The sequence below is a fragment of the Gossypium hirsutum genome, unplaced genomic scaffold (assembly GCF_007990345.1).
Source record: "Gossypium hirsutum isolate 1008001.06 unplaced genomic scaffold, Gossypium_hirsutum_v2.1 scaffold_927, whole genome shotgun sequence".
Classification (NCBI taxonomy): Eukaryota; Viridiplantae; Streptophyta; class Magnoliopsida; order Malvales; family Malvaceae; genus Gossypium; species Gossypium hirsutum.
In genome coordinates this window covers 2,741-15,779 of record NW_024403342.1, presented here as the reverse complement: position 1 = coordinate 15,779, position 13,039 = coordinate 2,741, and the positions used below count along the sequence as shown (strand labels likewise).

Here is a 13,039-nt window from a genome sequence, read left to right as displayed (position 1 = left end):
TTTTATAATAAGAATTTAATAAATAATCTTAAGTTTCATCAATCAAACATCAAATCTTACATCACAACCAAATAAACCAGACAAAATAATCTATTATCAAAATTATTTTTATATTCTTTGAGCCAAACCTCCATTCAATTTCATTTTGTTGGAGAGAAAATTTTTTTTATTTTAAAGTATTTATATTTAAGTCACGAGCTAATCGAACACCAACTTAATTGTGAAATTATCAAAATAATCTTCTACGTGCAAAATAAGTTATATCATTATGAGAGTGTTTTTGTTCTGTTTTATATATTTTATAAATCAATAAAAAAATGTACCTATAAATTAATAAGATTTGAACTAAGAATATCATGCATGCAAAACCTTTAACTTAATTTATCATTACAATCAAAACATCATTTCATTTTTATATGAATTTTTAATAACCATCATTGGGCATCTCTAATAAAAGTACTATGGAGGCCACTGTATTAGGAGTTAAATTACATTTTGCTCCCTCTATTAAAAAAAAGACAAGTTAGTCCATGTATATTAGATAAAAGAGCAAATTGTTCATTTTTGTTAAAAGATTCATTCATTTGTATCGTTAAAAACTGATGCGATTGACAAAATAACTAGACAATGACACGTGACATGCCATATATACATCATGTTGACATATAGAGATCAATATTTAACTGTAGAAATAGATGAAAGTTTTAATAAAAAATAATTTACTTTTTAATCTAATATATAAGAATAATTTACCTGGGATAAAATGTAATTTGACAAGTGTAAGTCGTTTTTATTCGTAGAGGTAGTGATAAGGTGAATACAAAGGAACTAATTTAGGATTCTGCCCACACCGATGTCTCATAATTAAGCTGTTGACTACAATAAGGAAACAGAAAAAGGGTTACTGAAATTTACATTATCGTAGAGCACTAAGAAAAGAATGAGGATGATGAAAATTATATGTAAAAGGAAAAAGAAACACAGAAAAAGATCCAAACTAGAAACATTAAATTACTAAAAGTAAACAAGGAAAGAAGAATCATGAGAAGAAGAAGGGAAAGGGTGAAAATGAAAGGTTGGGGTTGGTGTTAACAGCCTCTCCCTCACCCTTGCTAGCGCCACCTTGCATTCTCCTAACAGCTCCGCCATAATCGATACCTTAATCATTCTTCTGCTGGATGGAAATTTGAAGACCTCCAGTTCCACAAATCTCTTTTTCTATAAGAACAGAAAATATTGAACCTACTTTTAGCTTTCCCAAATCAAGTGTTGGAATGCTGAGATAGAAAATAAAGATGCAGCCAAACGTTTAACTTAAAAAGATAGAAAATATTTGTGGGGTCTACCAAGTACCAAACTTTTCTCTTTTAATTCTATTTCTTTCATTTTCATTCATAACATTATTATCCATAAATCTATATTGATAATTGTGTCCTTGATTAGAAATTATGAGTAGTTATAAAAATAGTATAAAAATATATATTTATATTGAAATTATTCATTAATAGAATCTTAATTCAGTTGGAAAACTATAAAAAAAATTAATTCTTTTTACAAAACAACTAAAATTTAAAATTTTGAAATCATAAATTTTTTAGATAAAAGTTTTCTATTTACAACATCAATGTCTCATAATTTAGTATTAATAAATTATTAATACTCACGTTTTATTTCTATTTTTTTCGGGTAAAGAATTTTTAATTTACTTATATATTTTTTTATTACGGCTTCATTACCTTTTAAGATATGTTATATATTGCATAAATATTATTGTTAATATAGGAGGATATGAATTTGAGTGCATTGAAAGGGAATATGGATAGTTATAAGCATTGTATTAAAAATAATAGATATTAACCTATAATAAAATTGTTAAAGAATATTTTATATATTCATTATTACTTATCAAACTATGTAACATAGCATGACCTATTAATTTACTTTTAAAAATAAGAAAAAAAATCTCACAAAAATGAATATCACATGCACAAATCAAATTATAATTTTAAAATAAAAGTAAAAGATAACATTATAAATATAAAAATATAAATTAAAGTAAATAGTTGTAAAAAAAGTTAATTTTCAAGTATTTAACAAAAAAATTATTTTCTTATTTTATCTTTATTTTTAACATAAAAATAATATAATAACTAATACTTTTCATTTAAAATTCTACTAAATAATGTCTACTTTTATAAATTAATTATATAAAATCTTTTAAATTTTTGTACATACAAATTCTTATTCAAAAGAAAATAGCTAATTTATATTTTTTATATTAATATTTCATATTTATTCTTAATTTAAAAACATTATGATTTTCCTATTATATATATTAAAAATGTTTTCTAAATATAATTAATTTAATCTATGTGATAATCAACACATATTGCAAGAACATGGCGTGTACATCAAGCCATGTGAATTAACGAGTGATGCTCACATGTACATGAAAGTCAAACTTTTAACTTTGAAATTTCAGATTACGACTATGTAACTCTGGAATTTTAGTTTATGATTTTTAAATTTATTTTTTAAAAAAGTGAATTATATAAAAGAAAAAAAAATTCGATTATTACAAATTGTGTGAATAAAGAAAGTTATATAGTTTTGATTTTAATAATTTAATTACTTAAATAATTTTTTTTGAATAATTCAATTACTAGATTGTAAATTCTTTTAATCAAATGAAATTTATTAAAAAATTTAAAAGTAATCCAATTCCTGCACGTCTACCATGGGTGGGACATGGAGTGGCTTTAAAGTCTTGTGGGTCAGAATTACGGACTCAAACATGCTTTCCTTCTCATTCAAATCTCACTGCACTGCCTTGCAAGCTTCTTATGAGTTAAGAGAAAAGTTTAATTTTGGAAAGCAGATGGTTAAAATGTGACTATAGTGCTTGTACTTTCTAAAAATTAGGAATTTAGGCCCTGCACTTGTATTTCTAGGATTTCAGTTTCTTTACTTTTCAAATTAAAAGAAAACTACTCCATGTAATTAAAAAAAGATCTTGTAATTAACCTGGATTTAATAAAAGAATTGAAGGTATTAACAATTGGACCTACATTTTGAAATATGAAAAGTAAAGGGATTAAATTTCTAAAAATATAAGTATATAAATTAAATTCCTAATTTTCAAAAAGTTCAGGGACTATAAACATATTTTGACCAAAGAAAGCTATTAAATTAGGCAGAAACGGCTGAGAGATTTGACATTTTATGAGATGGGCATTCGAAATTAATTTGAATGGTGAGGATGAAGGCAAATTACACTTCGAACACCCAACTAACAAAAAAAATAATATTAATGAATGACCCAATCAATTTCCATGAGAAAAGGAAAAGTCCGTCAATCTTGAACCGCCAAACAAATAAGAGGAGAAAACGTATGATAACATGAATTGGTTTGTGCTTCCCAATTGCAACTTTCACATGCATCTACGTTGCCGTGTAATTTAACATATTTATTCGTTTTTTTAATAAAAAAACATTTGATTTTTTAGGAGGATTTTTAGCACAAATTTATTGGATTGGATTATTTTGCAAATTTATTGAATTGTACCATGTTGAATTTTAGTCAAGCAAGGATTTTCAAAAAATTGTGTGTGATTGAATATGCTTCGCAGGTTTGATCACATATGCAGCACTATGGGTTATGAGGGGATTCCTAACGATAATATTCGATTGTTATTGATATCATCTGCTCTTAGAGGAAAAGCAAGGGAGTGGTTGGATATGTTGCCTCCCAACACTATCACTACGTGGGAGGAATTTTTATACCTATTCTTGAAGCGAAATATTTCTATGACCACCGTGCTTATCGCTTACAAAGGGTTGTCCGACTTCAAACAAGAGAGTACCGAGACTTTAGGTCAAGCTTGGGAAAGATTCAAGAGAATATTATGAGGCTTAATTGGGAATGGAGTCGAGAGTGCGGCTCAATTGTAGTATTTCTATGCCAGATTGTATGAGAGTAATAAAGAACAGGTTGAGAGTAGTAGAATCCGCTAGAGAGATGTCTATATCCGTGATGATTGTGTCCAAGGAAAAAGGAACATTTGCAGAACAAGAAGAGTGTGAAGTGGAGCGATTTTTGGATGTTGAGAGCATGGGGCCTGTTGGGACTGAACAATCTAGTGCACATAGAGAGTTCTCTATTAGAAAGGAGGATGAGTCATGCCATGATTGTAACAACCCGATTTTTAGTAGTCATAGAGTAGTGGTTTCGGGACCACAAATTTTCTTTGTGTTGACTCGTAATTATTATTTTTAGAATATTTATAGAGTTATTAAATCCGTATTAAAATTTGGTTTAGAAATATTAACGTTTAGATAGTTAATTAAAGAAAAAGAACTAAATTGAAAAAAGTGTAAAAGTTAATAATTAGTTCAATTAAATGATTCAATAGCTTAGTAATTACGTGATAAGGGACCAATATAATAATTAGTCCCTAATGGATAGTGTTGGACGGCAAGAGAAATTAAAATGATAGATTAATGAGATTTTAATGACATAATTGTAAATAAATAGAAATTAAATAAAACAAATTAGAACAAATAAGTTTTCTTCTTCATTTCTTCTTTTGCCATTGCCGAAACACCATAGGAATAGCTTGGAGAATCGGTTGAGCATAGAAGCTTGCGTGTGAGTTCAATTCTTACCTGTTTCTTGTAATTTTTATGTTTTTGAGATCGTTGCAACTAGGTCCAGCTAGCCTGTACCTTTGTTTCTGATTCTGCTAAAAATTTTGGAAGTTTCCATTGTTGAATATTATTTATTTGGAGTATTTGTTGTGCTATTTGATGAATTTGTAAAGAGATTTTTGTTAAATCTTGATTTTGAGATTAAATTGTGAGAATGTCAAAATAGTAGGGTTTGATAGTAACTTTTAGGTTTAGTAGGGGCTTTTTGAGGGCCTAGAATATTTGGATAGATTATTGATTTGAGAAAATTAGTTAATTTGATGAATTAACTAATTAAGGGATTAAATTGCAGAAATTGTAAAAGTTTGGGGTAATTGTGAAAATTTGAAAAATAAAAGGGTATTAATTGTAAAATAGATTGGAAATGAAATATATGCTAATAAATGAGTAATTTTATATTTTATATCAAGATTCCGTAGATACTCGTGGAAAAGGAAAAATAGTTAATAAATGAGTAATATATTATCGAATTTAGTACTCAGTTTGGATTGAACGCGAGATTTGAGTACATTCGTGATTTGGTATATGACGGTGGTTTCGTGTGGCTTGGCCGTGTGACCCAAGTCAGTGAGTTACATGGGTACGAACACGGGCTGGGGCACAGCCGTGTGTCCCTATTTTAAATGTCCACTGGCCTGAGACACAGGCGTGTGTCTCAGCCGTGTGAGTCACACGGCCGTGTGACCCTTGCAGTCTAAATTTTTCAAATTTTTCCTAAAATTTCCAAATTTTTCTGATATAGTCCTGGATTGTTTCTATAGCATTTTTAGGGCCTCGAGAGCTCGATTAAGAGACATTATGGATGTATTTGAATAAAATTTGATTATGTTTGTATTAATGTACGATTTGAATGGTTTAATATTCTGTTTGTCCTGTAATGCTCTGTAACCCTATTCTGATGACGGATACGAGTTAGGGGTGTTACAATGATGATGACTGGGAATCCCACGATGATATGGAATTCTAACTTGAACAGGAAAGAGTTTATCAGCTAGATTGTTGGAGGCATTGCAAGGAACCATTGGAACCTCTTGAGGATGCTTTCGAGAAAATGATATCATCTATAGTGAAGTCACCCAGGCTTGAGTTGAAACCCCTTTTGGAAGATTTGAAGTATGGGTATTTTGGAGAGAATAATACTTTAACGATTATTATCTTTGCACGACTCGGTGTGGAATAGGAAACCGCTCTTCACCAAGTACTACAAGTGTGCAAAAAGGCTAGTGGGTGGACTATTACTAACATTAAAGGTATAAGCCAATCTCTCTTTCAACATAATATTCTCTTAGAGGAATCGATGGTGGATGGTCAGCGGCGAATGAAAGGAGGTGGTGAAGAAAGAATTAACGAAATGGTTAAATGCTAATATTGTCTACGCTATCTCTGATAGTGAGTGGGTAAGTTCGACACACTGTGTCCCGAAGAAAGGTGTAACACCCATATCCTGTTTCTATTACCGGAATAGGATACCAAATGTTACTAGTCAAGTTGGAACAGTTAATAACGATTTATGTTCAATAATTAATTCAATTCTATAATTAGAGGTTGATCGTGCTAATATTGAAGTCATTGAAAAGCTACCACCTCCATCCTCTAACTATGGGATCCGTAACTTTTTGGAGCATGCCAGGTTTTATTGGTGGTTTATCAAGGATTTATTTCAAATTTCCAAACCATTGAGTCGTCTTCTACAGAAAGATGTTCCCTTCATTTTTGACGAGGAGTGCACTCAGGCATTTGACATTTTGAAAGAAAGGTGATCTGTTATAATTTCATATGTCAAATTAGGCTTATCGTGTCACTTAATGAGCTTGTATTTAAGCAATTTAAGAGTCTTTTTATTAGTTTAACTTAATTTTAGATTTTCATTTTAGTAAGTGTAAATACCTCTTTTTACTTATTTTTTAGACCGAAATTGGTCAATTGTGCCATCGGGGCCCTAATGTCTGTTTAAGTGTTAAGTGTTGTAGGTACTTAACAGTAGACCAAAATTACACGAAAACATCCCCGAAGATAGAGGTATCGTGATATTGAAACATGGGAATCATGATACCTCCAATAGGTCCAAGATGAAGACCACCTACAATGGTATTGTGATATCCTCTTTAGGTATCACAATACCCAATTACCAAGGAGCATCCCATATGTCGACAATATTGTGATATCACTATCGTGAGGGGACAAAAAATGACACCAGGGGTAGTCTTTGTCTAACTGAAGCACTAAACAATGAAGGTCCGTTCAAGGAAATTTTGGGGACAATTATGGAGTCAGATTTTGCTGTTAAAAATAGCCAATTTTGGCATAGGAGAGAGAAGATACACATTAGGCTTAGTCTTTAGCTTAGTTTCCCCCGTTCCATCGCCTTACCACGTATGTGGTAGGAGATTTAACGTTTAGGTAGTTTCAGGAGGTTCACCAAAACAAAATTCAAGAATGGGCTTGTAATCGCGAGGAAAAAGATGAATTACCACAAGAATCTCCGGAGAAGTTGCAGATACAAAAAATTCTTGAAGGCATTCAAACACAGGTCGATGAAACCCAAAACATGATAGTCTATGCATTCACGAATCATGATAGTCTCCACCGTATGATCATGAAACCCAAAACAACATGATGCAAAATGCAAAAAAATTAAATGGAAGAACAACTAAACGCTAATACTGAATAACAACCTAGAACATCAAATTTTGATACAGAGTGACAACAAATGTTTCCCCTTCTTAGACAGTCTTAGTTTAAAATTTTCAAAAGAGAAACAATGGAAAGTGAATTGTTAGATTTGTGTGACCAAAATTCTTGTTAAAAATAATACAGTGGCAAAACTAGGGGATATGTGGAGGGCTTAAGGCCGAGGGCCGAAACTCCTCTTGTGGCACAAGTAGTATTCGTATAGAACTACACTTCATCTATTTAATATTAATTAGAATAAGGTTTTTCAACCTTTAAATAAATAAATGTAGTCAAAACTCCTCTTATATCATTTGATTTTAACATTAGTGAATTTTCAATAAGACGAAGCTAACAAAAAACAGAGAGAGCTCTACTAAAAATTGGAAATGACAATCAAATCTAAATCACGGAAGTGATAGAGTAGATACAGCTAAGTATTGAGAATATCACCACAAACAATCATTACGATGTCGACGGTAGCAGTAAGAGTGAGAGAGACTTTTGGGCAAAAGAAAACCAAAAAAATAAAAAAGGAAGAGAATTGCACTCTAGTGATATCAGTTGGCTCGAGGGACATTGGCAATGGCTAACTGCATAGTGGAGTGCAGCTAGGGAAAATGGAGAAGGAAGAAGAGGAGTAAAGAGTGAAAAATAAAAAAAATGAAAGAACCCCCCACCTGTGACTTTCATGTGAAAATGAGAAAAGGGGAAATTTCTCTTCAGTCCTTGTAACATTTTGGGTAAACTATTTTCTAGCTTTTCCTTTTACATATTTGAAATTTAGCCTTTGTACTTTTCATATTTCAAAATTTAAGTCAACTTGTTCATATTGCTAATTTTTCTTATCAAAATACTAACTTTATTTTGGATTGTTTTTTTTTTTACATTACTTAAAACTTTATTTTATACTCTTTTATTTAATAAGGTTAAATTTAAAAAGTAAAATAACATTTTTGGTAATCACATTGACAAAATGCTTGCTAAAAGTAATGTTAATGTTGAATTAGAATTTAAGAAAATTAACCTTTAATTGAATTTGAAATGTTTAATTGATGCTTATGCTATTAGTGTTTATAAACTTTTCTAGAGCTTTTTCTAACTGTTCTTAAATAATTTATAATTCGATAATTTGATTTGTCTGGAAGGAATGTATAAAGCTTGTGGTTCTGGGTTCACCTTGGACCAAAACCACATGAAAAATCAAACATTGCTGTGAAGAAAACAATATAGCATTCCATTTCGTGGAAACTCAATTAGGGAAAGGGAAATTAACAGCTCCCGGGCTATAAACCCTAAAAGCTCTTCCCAAATTTGGTTGAGAAGAAATGGAGAATTCAACTCAAGAATCCCACCTGAGATCCGATAATTCGGTAACCTACGAATCAGCTTACACAGTTTATGCCATGGCCTTATCTTCCACGCCTTCCTCCACCAATATCAACCATCAACGCATCGCTCTCGGCAGCTTCCTCGAAGATTACACTAACAGAGTCGACATAATCTCATTTGATCCAGAAACCCTCTCCTTCAAGACCCACCCAAAGCTTGCCTTCGACCACCCTTATCCACCCACCAAGCTCATGTTCCAACCCAATCGAAAATCCGCTTCATCCTCTTCTTCTTGTTCCGATCTTCTCGCTTCAACCGGCGATTTCCTGCGTCTCTGGGAAGTTCGAGAATCTTCCATTGAACCTGTCACTGTTCTAAACAATAGCAAAACCAGCGAGTTTTGTGCCCCGTTAACTTCCTTCGATTGGAACGATGTTGAACCCAAGAGAATTGGGACTTCCAGCATCGACACAACTTGCACCATTTGGGACATCGAGAAATGCGTCGTTGAAACCCAATTGATCGCTCATGATAAAGAGGTTTACGACATTGCTTGGGGTGAAGCTAGAGTTTTTGCTTCCGTTTCCGCTGATGGGTCCGTTAGGATTTTCGATTTGAGAGACAAAGAACATTCCACCATCATTTATGAAAGTCCCCAACCCGACACCCCTTTATTAAGATTGGCTTGGAACAAGCAAGATTTGAAGTATATGGCTACCATTCAAATGGATAGCAATAAAGTTGTGATTTTGGATATAAGGTCACCCACAACCCCCGTTGCTGAGTTGGAGCGGCATCACGCTAGTGTCAATGCCATTGCCTGGGCTCCTCAGAGTTGTAAGCATATTTGTTCCGCTGGGGATGATACCCAGGCTCTTATTTGGGAGTTGCCTACGGTGGCGGGACCTAATGGTATCGATCCTCTGTGTGTTTACTCTGCTGGCTACGAAATTAATCAATTACAGTGGTCTGCTGCGCAACCTGATTGGATTGCCATTGCCTTTTCCAACAAATTGCAGCTTCTCAAAGTTTGAGGTTTTCACACTGTATTTTCCTGCTTGAAGTCTGGTCTTCTGTTTCATAGACTGCTTAAGCTTGTATTCCCCTTTGACTTGATTTGTGGAATCAGTTTTAGTTAAGCCTGTCAATTCTGACTTGATTTGTGGAATCAGTTTTAGTTTAGCTGTCAATTCTGCCATTACTTTGCACCATTGATGAAGTAAATGTTCTTCCAAAAATCTGTATTGAAATTCCTTTAGTTAAGTTTATCATCATATGGTAAACATTACATTCAAGAATTTTTAAGTTTCGTTTGTTTGATGCTTGATTGTCTTTATGTAGTACAATTGAACAAAACCTCCCCCTTTTAGATAATTTTCATGTGATACAGTTTCAGAAAAGAATTTCACTGGGCATTTAGGTCATCAAATTATATGATCAGTTTCATGTTAAGGAATTTAACTTAACAGGTAAAAGCATCATGGAGGTCCTTGTACTGGGAGTCAACTTGCATTTTGCCCTCACTACTCAAAAAATGGGTAAATTAGTCCCTCTACGATAGAGCAAACTAGTCCTCTTGTTAAAACTCTCATCCATTTTTACTTTTGTATGTTAGTATGAGGTACACGTGGCACACCTTGTGTAACTGCCCGATTATTCTGTCATTCGTGCTAGTTTTAACAGTAGAAATGGATGAATCTTTTAATAGAAATGACCAATTTGCTATTTGATCTAACGTAAAAGGACTAATTTGCCCATTTTTAGTAAAGGGGGTAAAATGAAATCAGACTCCTAGTACAGGGACCTTCATGATACTTTTACCAACTTAACATGATATTTTCTAGCTGGAAAAGAATTGAGGAAGATAATAAGTAGGAATTCCATATTGTTGGAACTTCATAGTTTAATGAATTCATTAGGTATGTAAACTAATTTTATCTTGTTTGAGAAGCAGTTCATCTCACTTTCGATATTAGAATATCCTTATTCTACATGATAGCCATCAACTAAGCCAATTTTAATGTAACATATACTATCAGGATGAAATAACACTCTAAGGGTAGAGAGCAAATGCCCAATATGTAGATTTGATGCTTTTACCTTCAGTTGTGTACGTGAACAATTTGAGGATATTTGTAATCGCTTTAACAAGTTAGATATTGTTATCAAATAACCAACAAAATTCACTTGTCGTTTCCTTTGGTACATGTTAAATATATATTTGATGGTTTGTTTAACATGTGAGCATGAGTAGTTTAAATTATTATGGCGCAATGAAGATATGCAAGATGGACATTCTTTTGCATTCTATGCTTTCTTGGACAACAAATTTGATTCAATGTGAAGTTCCCTTCAATCGTGGTTGGGTGATTAATGCATTTAGTTTGTTTTAGTGATTGACTTTGAGCAATATGCTCTGATATGTTGTTTATTGAAGCACTCTTTCGTCTTATATCTTCATGAAAGCCAGCTTGGATGAAGCATTGTCTAGGCCTGCCAGAGATCTTGTATACTTCAATGGACCAGGTAGTATTCTGTAGAATTTGTTGTTGCAGCAGGAATATAACTCCTTGGAGGAGGTTCAAAATTGAAGGATCAATGCAACAGGTGTAACCATGAGGCATGATATGGTGGTTGCTCACCAAATCCGTTAACTATGTGGTTAGGTGTTCGATCCCCGTTTATAATAATGGAGCACGTTTCATGGTCAATCGTTTATCCTTTGAAGAGTACTTGTGACGAGGGGATTAATCATCATTGTTGGCGGTGAATACCTTGGTTACGACCAAAAATACAGCAGGTGCGTTTGTATAAAAAAACAAAATCGTGTAAATTAGGCTAGAGTATCTATCATATGGGAATCTTACTATTTCTTCCGCCTGCAACAAATTAATCAAAGAAGTACCGATTTTCTTGTTCTATTTCTTTCATGGACTTTTACATGATCCGTTGAATAGTCTTTCAGGCTGATCCAATCCCTTGCAAGCGGAGTCTGACCTTTGAATGAAAAAGAAAAGTCTAGGCAATTAATTAATGGTGTGATAGAGATCCTCTACCAAATTCTAGCTCTTGTTTAGAGGTCTCCAAGGAACGTCTTGACAAGCACCACAACAGAATTAGTCAAATTATACACTACTTTCTTTAACAACATTTATTATAACAGTAGGTTTGTTGTATAGTCAAATATAGGTGATCTTCTCATACAAATAGTCACTTTTAAACATTGGATGCCTTTAGAGTAAGGTTGGGTCAAATTAAATACGGATGGTGTTGTTTCAGATAACACTAATGGCGTGTCAATAGGAGTTTTCAGAGACTCATTTGCAATAGGAGTTTTCAGAGACTCATTTGCAAACTGGTACATAGCTTGACAATGAGAATTGAGAAGGAGAGAATTTTTAAAGTTGAAGCTAGAGCTATTTTGGAAGGTCTCCAAATTGTATGGGAAGTTAGCTATAGACATTGGGACCTAAAATGTGACAATTTGATGCTAGTTAAATCAATTTTGGTTGGAAACATTGTTGTTAATAGGATGACAAAGTTGCGACTGGTTGATCATCTGCTAAAACACAATTGGAATGTGCGAGTTCGACATATTCCTAGAGACCACAACAAAGTTGTTGATCACATGGCTAAACTAGTTTTGTTATAACCTTAATAGTTTATAGAGATTTGAAGAACCCCAGACTCAGTTCTAGTGTTGCTGCATAAAGATTTGAATGCATTGTCCCTTACTGCTACTTAGGAATTTCACTGGTTTGTAATCACTATTGGTTGGCTGTCTTTTGTTCCAAAAAAAAAAGCTTATTCTTTTATGTTTTCTTAATCCTTTATAATGTATTTTATTTATAATAATAATATCCATAAGTACAAATATATTCTTTATTAAATTAGTTTTGTTACATCTTGTCTCAATTTAATAAATTAGTTCTACTCTTAATAGAAATAAAATAATAATTTTAATTAATATGTTATTTAATAAAAAGTTTAATTTTTATATAAATATGTTAATTATAGTTTTATTAATAAAATATTTAAAATTGAATTACATTTGCAAATTATTCTTCTCTCTCTTCTGTATTCTCTCCCTCTCCCCTCCCCTCCTCCCTCTCTCTCTCTCTTTATCTTCTTACATAAAAGTCCCCATTTTATCCACTAAAAGGAGTTGCCTAATACAACATGGGGAATCAATAATTTTCGGTTCATATTTATTTTTAGATCAAGACTTGGTTGTGTAATCAACCATTTTTTTTGCTTCACGGAAGACATGTTGGATTTTGACAGTCCAATTGCGCCTACATTCCTCCTTTATTCTTTGGACTAAAGTTGT

At 32.5% G+C, this 13,039-nt stretch overlaps 1 protein-coding gene and 1 long non-coding RNA gene across 2 annotated transcripts; one reads left to right on the top strand and one right to left on the bottom strand.

Annotated features, from left to right (window-relative positions):
* Nucleotides 1–361: 361 nt before the first annotated feature.
* On the bottom strand, nt 362–1,363 carry LOC121227473 (uncharacterized). The gene is made up of 2 exons (XR_005925074.1): nt 754–1,363; nt 362–504 (listed from the first exon to the last, which is right to left on the bottom strand). It is a non-coding gene; the product is annotated as an uncharacterized lncRNA (long non-coding RNA).
* Nucleotides 1,364–8,486: 7,123 nt separating this feature from the next.
* Nucleotides 8,487–10,004, top strand: LOC107904228 (protein TRANSPARENT TESTA GLABRA 1). The gene has a single exon (XM_041110540.1). The coding sequence runs from the start codon at nt 8,706–8,708 to the stop codon at nt 9,741–9,743; it is 1,038 nt and encodes a 345-aa protein (XP_040966474.1). The 5' UTR covers nt 8,487–8,705; the 3' UTR covers nt 9,744–10,004.
* The last annotated feature ends 3,035 nt before the right edge of the window (nt 10,005–13,039 follow it).

Coding starts and splice junctions, on each gene's coding strand:
- LOC107904228 (XM_041110540.1), top strand. CDS start 8,706: ATGGAGAATTCAACTCAAGAATCCCACCTGAGATCCGATAATTCGGTA.